General features: G+C 48.6%; 1 protein-coding gene across 1 annotated transcript in view; it reads right to left on the bottom strand.

Moving 5' to 3' along the window:
- Positions 1-1,591: 1,591 nt before the first annotated feature.
- LOC106724494 (NKG2D ligand 3-like) overlaps positions 1,592-11,236 on the bottom strand; it is a 16,671-nt gene continuing 7,026 nt past the window's right edge. The window contains exons 4-5 of the mRNA XM_014532134.1: positions 3,009-3,122; positions 1,592-1,793 (exon numbers count right to left, since the gene is read on the bottom strand). Of these exons, the coding sequence (XP_014387620.1) occupies positions 1,753-1,793; positions 3,009-3,122 (155 nt within the window). The 3' untranslated portion in view covers positions 1,592-1,752. The remainder of the gene's footprint in view (positions 1,794-3,008; positions 3,123-11,236) is intronic.

The following is an 11,236-nucleotide window of genomic DNA, read 5'->3' as shown; positions in this document are numbered from 1 at the left end:
AGCAGGCCCGGATTGTGAGAGGGATGTCCAACTGCCAGTTTAGGCCTGACAGTTGGACATCCCCTAGGGGTCCCAGATTGGAGAGGGTGCAGGTCAGGCTGAGGGACATCATTCCCTCCCCGCCACCACCCCAGTGCACTAATTTCGTGCACCAGGCCTCTAGTGCTACAATAAAAAACCAAGTAGTATGCACATACTTTCTGGTCCAAGTTTGTATGACTGGAACCAACACTCAGATTGCCATGTTGTAGAAAGAGTACATAGTCTATACTAGATGTTGTAGAAAGAGTACATAGTGCACTATACTAGATATTATTACATTATATTTCACAGGATTGATTCAATTCATAGACATAACAATCATGCACAGAATTCCTATTGTTTTCTTTCCTGCCCAGTGATTAGGGTTAATATAGTTTAAAATATCTGACAATTTCATTGGTGTGTAAGGGTATCTCTTATACTTTTCATTTGTATTATATTATTTGTGAGATTTTCAATCATTTCAAAGTGTATTATCCATCTATAAACTCCTCACATCCCTTATCCTGCACTTGGAGGAATCTGACAGGTTGTAACTTATTTGGAAGAGCTCTTTATATATTCTGGATACTGATACTTTGTTATAAGGGGATTGAACAACTCTGAGAAGTACAGATGTTTCTGCCATGAAGGCATACTTCTCACTGGAGGAGGTGAGCCAGGGGGAGGGATCACAGGAAAGTCGCTGTGTTGGGTGGGGGATTTGGAGAAATCATAAGGTTCTCATTGGTTAAGTCCTAGAACATTTGTGTGCATCCAGAGCATCAGGATAATGTCTGAGACCAATACAAGATGCCTGCTAACTGAAGAGTGACCCTCACATTCTCTGTTTCCACAAGACGTTCTAGCAGAATCACTGGGAATATTTACCTCATAACATGGAGGAACAGTGAGATGCTCTGAATTCTCTGCTGGGTTGTAAAACAAATCTCCATGTCTCAAACAATTAAAAATGGAACTGCCATATGACCCAGCGATTCCACTTCTGGGAATATATCCAAAGAAACCCGAAACACTGATTGGAAAGAATATATGCACCCCTATGTTCATTGCAGCATTATTTACAACAGCCAAGATTGGAAAGAGACCCAACAATAGATGAGTAGATAAAACAGCTCTGGTACATTTAAACAATGGAATACTACTTGGCTGTAAAAAAGATCTTACCTTTTGTGACGGCATGGATGGACCTGGATAATATTACGCTAAATGAAATAAGCCAGTCAGAGAAAGACAAATACTACATGATCTCACTTATATGTGGAATTGAAAGAATATAATGAGCTAACAAAAAAAATAGAAACAGACTCATAAATACAGAGAACAGACTGACAACTGTTAGAGGGGAGGGGAGCTGGGTGAAAATGGTCAAGGATTAAGCAAACCCTACAAACTCATAGACAGACAACAATAATTAACAGAGGTTAAGGGGGTTGGAGGAAGTAGACGAGGGTGAAGGAGAGATAAATGGTGTTGGAAGGAGACTTGACTTGGGGTGGTGAACATAAAATACAGTACACGGATGATATATTATAGAATTGAAACCTATATAAATTTATTAACCTGCCACGCAAATAAGCTAAAAACTAAAATAAAATGAATAGCATATGCAATACTTGCAATCATAAAGATTAAAAAAGATAAATGATTTTTTTTTTAAAGTACAGCAGGTCATCCAGAGGAAGCCAAGCGAAAGGCAGAGGCGCTAAGCTAGTCCACACCACCAGGACCACCTTGGTCGCAACAGCAGCCTGCAAAAAAGGGCGAGTGTTGGTCCCATTTCTGAGGAAATCCTGGGTCAGGTCTCCTGGGGCTCCAGCACCCCAGTCACTCTCCATCTCCAGCCCTGCACCCACTAGAGTCACGTCTTCCCTGAACCTGCTACCCCTGCCCTAGGACCAGTAGCCTGTACCAAGCTCTGCCCACCCTTTGCACATCACAGCGTCACCCCAGCCCTGCTACAGATGTTCTGGGCTTATGGCTTAAGTGAGTAATGACTCAATAGCCTTCTTTCACTCACGTCAGACCTTCTGGGGGGTGGGAGGGTCTAAGGACCTGGTGGGAGCTCTGAGGGACAGGAAGGAGCATCCTAACATCTGACAGCTTGGGGAGGGTTGCAGTCAAACACCCTTCTTTTCCTTTCTCTCCCAGCCTCTTACCTAGCAGCACAGGGAACTCTCAGTATGAAAGTCCCCGCCCTTCCCATCCATTCATGGTCAGCCCCAGTTAAAGGCAGGAGCCATTCAGAGGCTCAGGATCTGGAGTGTGGAGGAGGCTGGCTGCCAGGTGACTGCACCAGGGCTCAGCCAGAAATCCCAGGGGTTCACTGAGAACTAGCCCCCTTCTAACCTTACTCTTGCCTCCCTACACTGTCCTTACTGTTTGCCTCCCTCCTTTCTGGCTCTTTTGAAGCCACTTTCTGGGAAGGCGGATGTGAACTCCAGCATTTTGAGTTGGGTCTGCCAGGCATTCCGCCCTTTTCCTGGCATTAGACCCAGGCCCCTCTCCTCTCAGTCCGCTGGATAATCCTCTCCCCCTGGACACATCACATGCAGCCAGCATGCGGCTCTCACATGAATGTGAGCACTGCCCATGCCCTGTGTGCCTGCTGTCCCCACACCACCCACACTGGGCCCAAACACCCTTTCCAAACAGAGAATCTGATTCAGAACTGAATTCTCTAAACCCCTTCAGCATCTACAGGCCTTAAGCTTGGTCTGGGCCCTTCCCTTTCCCGCTGGCATTAACAGTGAGGAGATGCCCAACTCAGGGCTGAGCTTGTCCAAGTTATGGCAATAAAGTGATAATATGTGTAGGTCTCTTGGGCTAATTTCCAGGAGGAGAAGTGTCATTGAGGTTGTAGTGGTTGGGCTGGGAATTCACCTCTCCATATCTTCACTGCAGGCCATCTGCCCCTCACTTCCCACTCAATCCTGCCCTCAGTAACTGTAATTGCAAGGACCCACCTAGGAAGCCAACTATGGTTATCCAGGTGAGGATCACAGGGCAGATCCACCAGGCGATGGGCATGTTCATTGCGGCCTTGGATGGGACTGTGGCTATGGCAGTGGTTGATGCAGCTGCAATGGAACACAAGAGTGACATCTGTGCAGAGCTCAATTCTAAGAAGATGGCTCCTCAGCCCCTTCAGTCCCAGGCAATCTTGTTATGCAGATGGTATCTACCCTCTAGGTGTGACAGCCAAAGTGACATATCCTGGGGTGACAAATCAATGATAGAAGATGGGCACTGCCCCCTTGGTTCCATAAAGCTCATGAGGGAAGCAAGGGTTATAATATACCCAGTCACTCCTGCTGTGACAGAAGAGGAGGACACTCATGAGGAAGGTGGTAGAGAAGTCTCCCCAGGAGCTGCATTGAGGTGATATTGAAGGATTTCCAGAAATAGGGGAGAAATGATGAAGAAAAGTGATGCCAAGAAGAGGGAACAGTAAAGAACAAGTCTGAAAACAGATTCCTGAGGAGATGAGAAGGGAAAGGAAAGATGGTAGAACACACCCATGGCCATTACTCTCCCAAGAACTCGCCGCACATTAATCACTTTTCAAACACACTCACACCCATTCACACACACGCTTACACGCTGAGACACACACACACACACACACACACACACTTACACACACACATTCACACAAGGGTAGGTCTAGCTTATCTCAAGAGAACAACACCATCCCTGTCTCCCCTGTTACCTGTTGTCTCCAGCTCTTTCTTCCAGTGCACCGAGCATTGATGCAATTTCTTGCAGTCTCCCTTGAAGGTCCTTTAGAAGAATTCCTTCAAATACTCAAAATCCTCATCATTCTTCCACTCATTTATCAGCCATTCACCTAGAGAATTATTATCCGCTCTAAACTCTTCTGTCTCAGAGGAGTCAAAGGTAAGGAGCCTCTCTCCACCCAAGGAAAACTCCAAGGATCCACTGGTTCTTCCATCGGCTTTGCACATGCACGTCATCCTGACCTGCAGGGGGAGAGGAGCTGCCCCACAGTCCCCATGGGAAAGACATCAGCCTCTGGTCTTGACAAATGCTTCACCCACCTGGCGTCCACCTCTTCTGAACACTTCTAACCCTGCCCTGCTCTCCCTGCCCTTTCTGCTGGCCCCACAATCTGCTCACTAATGCCCTTGGATTTTTTAAACTTACCTCCATCTGGGTATTCCTCCTGTTTAATGACAGGCAGTAATTCTTTGATATCCTCAGGCACATCGTTCAGGATAGTGGGCATTACTTTACAGGAATTCGTGGCCTTTCCCTCATCTCTCAGGAAATTTATAGGTATGTCCTTATTATTGCCACATTCACTTGAAAGAAACACCTCTCCATCCATCTGTCCTTGGACCATGCACCATGGTTGTTCATTAAAAGAAATGTTGAAATCATAGTGAAGAGAGTAAGAATCTGTGAAGGAAAAATGCTGCTCAGGATTGGGGTTGGAAGAAAAAGACCCAAAACACCACTCCCCCATCTCTGTGACAGCAAGACCATCCACAGGACAACTGGGCTGGCAGAGCAGGCCTGACCCTGCCCAGTGCCTCCCTTCACCAGGGGAAGGTTGGTGCGCCTTCCTTACTTGAGGAGGACCAGGAGGCGTCTGTCTGCCAGGAAACCACACATCTCCAGATATGTCCTCCCTGAGTCCACCAGGCCTATACTCATCATCAGCCCATAACCAATGCAGGAACATGCCAGGTGGCTAGGAGGATAGGTCTAGATGCCCGAGGATTGTCAGAAACTGGCCCAGTACCCAGCATGTAGGGGCTGCTGTTGGGAAAGCTGGGTGGCAGGTGGAGGAATTTGGATTCATTCTAAGGTTGGAGAAGGGGAAGTTTACAATTATGGGTCATGGGATTTTGCATGGCCCAGGGAGGTAGTACTAACTTGCTGCTAGGATAGATCTTGCAAGCTTGGGAGAAGGCATGGCTACAATGCGTGGGACAGAAAAGCCAGAACTTCTGAGGCACATAGGAGAGGAAGGGACCAGATGGCTCAGAGAAGTGACTATGCCAGGGGGAGACGATATGAAAAGGCATGAGAGTGTCCAATCAACCTGCTCCCTGGGAAAGTCTAAAGCTAAATTCTGGTTTATGAAGCTGATGAGGAAAGCATGGATAAGAAGAACACCAGAATTCTCCAAAAGCTCACTGATGACTTTAGCTGAAGGTCAGGAATCTGATAGGGTCTGTGTTCCCCAAAATGGCTTCCAGTAGTAACAGGGACAGACAATGTCAACCTAATAACTTATAGGTACAGGTGCGCGATGTAAAGACAAAGGAGATATGATCATCAAAATGATTAGGAAGCTCAGAAATCAGCCAGAGCCTCAACCACAGAGACCTATGACTATGGCTCATAGAAAAGGGTGATCCTGGAGCAGAGATGGTGAACCTTTTGAGCTCGGCGTGTCAGCATTTTGAAAAACCCTAACTTAACTCTGGTGCTGTGTCACATATAGAAATTTTTTTATATTTGCAACCATAGTAAAACAAAGACTTATATTTTTGATATTTATTTTATATATTTAAATGCCATTTAACAAAGAAAAATCAACCAGGAAAATAAGTTCGCGTGTCCTAGGTTCACCATCACTGTCCTAGAGGCAAAGGATCAAAAGCCCAGCTGGATCCTTACCTCTGGATTTAAATAATTAAAACAAACAAAGACAAAACACATAGTATGGATATTTAAGTATAATATTCTCAAACTGTCTTCCCTTTTTCTCTAAATAGAAAGTTAAAACAGTATTTTATGCCAGCTGGTGTTGCTCAGGGGTTGAGTGTGCACCTATGAACCAGGAGGTCACAGCTTGATTCCTGGTCAGGGCACATGCCCAGGTGCTGGTTCGATCCCCATTGCAGGGAGGGAGTGGGCATGCAGGAGGCAGCTGATCAATGATTCTCTATCATTGATGCTTCTATCTCTCTCTCCCTCTCCCTTCCTCTCTGAAATCAATAAAAATATATTTAAAAACAAGCAAACAAAAAAGTATTTATCCTGGATAAAACGACAGAGATGAATACCAACTTTAAAATCTAAAGGGTGAAGGATATGAATCATATTCTATAGCCATGTAGTAACAGTCTGCCTGGAGACTTTCTGTAAATGGCTAGCTACTAAGTAGTTTAGACTGTGCAGACCATAGGTCTCTTTGCAACTACTCAACTCTCTGTTGTAGCATGAAAGAAGCCAGACAATATGAATGAATGAATGAATGAATGAATGAGAGTAGCTGGACCTGCCACTAGGGCCCCGTGAACCACAGCATCTTGGACACTAGAGGTGTCAGTGCTGGGAAAAGTTGGTCTGTACTTCAAGGCATCCTAATTGGAGAAGTCATATCACAGACGCACAGGGTCAGAAGACAGGCCATGCCACTTGCAGCAGGGAAATCCGCACCTGATGGAGATGAGGCCTCTGGCTAAGGGGTATCAGCATTGCCCAGCATGAGGGTCATTAGGTTAGGTAGGCTGAGTGCTTATAAGGTAAAAGTGACTTTTCTGGCACTTAAGTGAGCAGGGTCACAGGGAACAAATGAGATGCAGTAGCAGATACATTCATCCTGACACTAGAAATGTTGCAACAGCAGGACCTCAGCTCATACCTATGGTTTCATGCAGTGCCTCTCATGTTCCCCTTTCACCAAGGAATCCCATCTACAGAAAGTGGGGAGCACTGGCTGCCCCGCCTTTCACATTCACTCCTGGTGCCCAGTCCAGAAGCCACAGGCAGGACAGGGCCTGGTTCTGGCTCTTCAGCAAACGGTAGAGGCACCTGGGAGATGATTCCCTAGGGGAGGGACACCCATATGTGGGACAACCTATATGCCCTAAGTCTGGGGACAGCAAACTAGGAGAGCGAACACATCTGGTCCCTCATTTGTTTGAATGTGGCCTTTGGCTGCTTTTGTACCACAAACATGGAGGTGCCAAGTGCTTTCAGATTATAAGAGGTCTGTGAAGAAAAAAATATTCAGTTTGCCCTTTATAGAAGAAGTTTGCAGACTCCTGGTTAATTTATGACCTTTATATGCTGCTGCCTCTGAAGTAGGTAGAAAATGTGGGTTTGGGATCAAAGGATACAGAGAGATTGCCCTTCTTCACTATCATTCCCAGGGTCATACCTTTGGAAAAATGTGCTTCCTGTCCCTCCTACTCTAGGTTCTGTGGGCCAGGTGCAGAGGATTTTGCTGTCTGTCCTGAGGCAAGTGGATTAGAGGCCCTTTGGTGGAGCAAGTGATCAGGGTCACTTCACAGATGAGAAAGTATTAGAGGCATTGGTGTTCTTGGGACCCAAAAAAAATGGGTGATCTGGGGAGGGAGCAGCATTAGTGATGACAAGTGGCTGGTGAAGTGAGCTTCCCTGGGGCTGCAGGTTCCATGATCTGCTAGCTGAGTGCACTGGGCAGTTCTAAGGAGGAGAGCAGTAGAGGTAGTGGACCGTGTGCGTGGGAAAGTAGTGTGAGTAGAGTAGGGGCATAAGGTCATCTGTGGGTCTAATCCTGAGGAAACGCTCCTGTCCTGATGCCTGGGGTTATGGGATAGGGGATCCCAGTTTCCCAGAAGCAGGACATGAACCAGGGGCAGGAGAATTGCCTGCGTATGACAAGTAATGTGTGTGTTTCAGCGGAATTTCTTGCTGCACACACTCTCCCTTCTCTCTTCTCCCCTGGCGCACTTATTCCACATCACTTTTTCTCCCTAGCCACTTGGTTGTTTGTTTGTGGTTTTTTGTTTGTTTGTTTGTTTGTTTGTTTGTTTGTTTACACCTTGAGCCCCAACCCTTGAGTGCTCATCAACCAGCAACTCTGGCACAAACACCTAAGCCACAAGCCACAGCATCTGCCAGCCAAGCTGAGCCTCTGGCCCTGCTGTCACCCCACAACACAGGGAATCTACCCCCAAATACTCTCAACCCATCTTTTTGCACCCACCAGACCAGGAGAAAGGAGAGATGTCCCCTAGACAGGCCACTCCAGTCCCACTGCAGCCAAATGAGGGCAGCACACAACCCCACTCAAAAGGGCCCCACCCCCAAACCTCCACATCCCCCAACCCTGCCCTGCCTTCCTCGCCCCAGCAGCCAGCAAAGTTAAGTTTCCTAGAGCAATTGTGAGCCACAGTGTCTCAGGCCAGCTAGCACTTCCACACCTTGCCCTGATCCCCAATGAGCCCCAATGCTCCAGGAAGGCAGCTGTGCCAGCCAGGCCCTTCCTGCTTCCTGGCTGAGGAACCCAGGCCCGCCAGGGACCTTCCCTTGCACCTGGGCTGACCCAGCCCTGCGGGCCTCCTGCTTTCCAAAGGCGTGGCCACCGCACACAGCTCCTGAAATAGCTACACACCAGGACCACCCCTGCAGGCAACCCCTTTCCTGAAGGTTGCGATCGCTGATGAGCCCTACTATGCAGGCCAGGAGCTCTGCCCGCAGGGTGTCCTTCTCCCCCGCCCCCTCCCCACCCCGACTCCCGCTGCGCTGAAAACCCACAACACCAGCCCCTCACCCCCATCAGCTCCATACCCACCTTCTCTCCACCGAGTCTAGAAGGCAGGGTTAAAAATTAACTCCTGACTCCGCACCACTTCCACTCTCCTGCTGGGGAACCCAGGCCCCGGAGGGCCCTTCCCTTCCTTGCGTGCTGCCCCGCCCCGCCGGCCTCCTGCTCAGGGAGAGCGGAGCCACAGAAAACTTCGCCTAAATCTGTTCGAATCTGGGACCAAACTACCGCCCCTGAAAGCAACCGCTTCCCTGAAGGTTGTGATTGCTGATCAGCGCTACTATGCAGGCCAGGAACTCTGCCCAAAGGGTGCCCTTCCCCCTCCCCCCTTCCCGACTCCCGCTGCTCTGAAAACCAAGAACAGCAGCCCCTCACCCCCACCAACTCCCATCCCACCTTCTCTCCACCGAGTCTAGAAGGCAGGGTTAGAAATGAACTCCTGACTCCGCACCACTTCCACTCTCCTGCTGGGGAACCCAGGCCCCGGAGGGCCCTTCCCTTCCTTGCGTGCTGCCCCGCCCCGCCGGCCTCCTGCTCAGGGAGAGCGGAGCCACAGAAAACTTCGCCTAAATCTGTTCGAATCTGGGACCAAACTACCGCCCCTGAAAGCAACCGCTTCCCTGAAGGTTGTGATTGCTGATCAGCGCTACTATGCAGGCCAGGAACTCTGCCCAAAGGGTGCCCTTCCCCCTCCCCCCTTCCCGACTCCCGCTGCTCTGAAAACCAAGAACAGCAGCCCCTCACCCCCACCAACTCCCATCCCACCTTCTCTCCACCGAGTCTAGAAGGCAGGGTTAGAAATGAACTCCTGACTCCGCACCACTTCCACTCTCCTGCTGGGGAACCCAGGCCCCGGAGGGCCCTTCCCTTCCTTGCGTGCTGCCCCGCCCCGCCGGCCTCCTGCTCAGGGAGAGCGGAGCCACAGAAAACTTCGCCTAAATCTGTTCGAATCTGGGACCAAACTACCGCCCCTGAAAGCAACCGCTTCCCTGAAGGTTGTGATTGCTGATCAGCGCTACTATGCAGGCCAGGAACTCTGCCCAAAGGGTGCCCTTCCCCCTCCCCCCTTCCCGACTCCCGCTGCTCTGAAAACCAAGAACAGCAGCCCCTCACCCCCACCAACTCCCATCCCACCTTCTCTCCACCGAGTCTAGAAGGCAGGGTTAGAAATGAACTCCTGACTCCGCACCACTTCCACTCTCCTGCTGGGGAACCCACGCCCGCCTGGGACCTTGCCTTTCTCTGGGGGCGGAAGGAGTTCTGAGCTTGGAAGGCTGGCCACAGCTCACTGCACCTGAATCATCTCTGCTCTGAGAGTTGGTACCGCCCTTACAGGAGACCCCTTTCCTGAAGGTTGTGATTGCTGATGAGCCCTACTATGCAGCCAGGAGCTCTGCCCAAAGGGTGCCCTCCCCCACTTCCGGCCTCGCTGGGCTGAAAAGCCACAACACCAGCCCATCTCCCGCATCAGCTCCCAACCCACCTTCTCTAGACCTAGTCTAGGAGGCAGGGTTAGAAATGAACCCCTGACACAGCACCACTTCCGCTCTCCTGCTGTGGAACCCACGCCCGCCTGGGACCTGCCCTTGCCTGCGAGCTAGGAGGAGCCCTTTCCCTCTAAGAGGGAGGCTCCCTGAAACCTTGGTCCCATCAGCTTTTATTTACTTGAATGCACATTTGCCCTTTAGGAATGCAAACAGGCATATCAATGGTAAAATTGGTAAACAATAAAAGGATTATCAGGTTAGGGCGGTGGTCTGCAAACCGCGGCTTGTAAGCCACATGTGGCTCTTTGTCCCCTTGAGTGTGGCTCTTCCACAAAATACCACCTGCTGGCAATCAAGTACACTGCGACTGAAACTTCGTGGCCCATGGGCAGAAGTCGGTTTTCCGCCTAGACGAGTTTATTTTGAAGAAGTGGTGTTAGAAGAAGTGGGGGTACGTTTGCTGAGGTCGACCCCTCAGATTGAGGACGTTTTTAGCAAAGGCCAGGTTAGGAGTACCCTAATTAAGTTAACAACAATGTACCTACCTGTATAGTTTAAGTTTAAAAAATTTGGCTCTCAAAAGAAATTTCAATCCTTGTACTGTGGATACTTGATTCTGTTCACTAATGAGTTTGCTGACTACTGGGTTAGGGTATTGCCTTCTGCTATTCAGACTACAGCAGGGCAATATTATGCTGATTTTCAGCCCTGCTGAATATCAAAGTCCTTTAGCCTTCCAGCAGACTTCTCCCATAATTATGCTAACTACTGTTGGTCTTAGCCTCCAGCAGAGAGATTTGCATTTAGATGGCCACTGGTCTTGTGGGACAACCAGGTGCCATCACGAATATTTTAAAGATTTCAATGTTTTCATTCAGCATCTTGGATGTTTCAAATTTGAGAGAGGTTTAGATTATTTTGTCTGTCAGGTAGAGAGAAGTAGAAATATTTTACCAGCATTTTAAATAGATTTTCCTTTTCTGGATATTTAACCTGTTGCTAATTTTTTGCTATGACATACAATACAACAATATAAAACCATATAGTATCCACATACTTTCTGGTCTATGTTTGTAAGACTTTAAGTAACACTCAGATTTCCATATATGATGAGTCCACTGTACTAGATACTGTTATATTTCACAGGGTTGATTCAATTCAGAATTCTAACAACCATGCAAGAGAATTCCTGTTA

Source organism: Myotis brandtii, unplaced genomic scaffold (genome assembly GCF_000412655.1).
Source record: "Myotis brandtii unplaced genomic scaffold, ASM41265v1 scaffold847, whole genome shotgun sequence".
NCBI lineage: Eukaryota > Metazoa > Chordata > Mammalia > Chiroptera > Vespertilionidae > Myotis > Myotis brandtii.
Note: the sequence above shows the minus strand (reverse complement) of the source record. Positions and strands in the feature narration are given on the sequence as shown.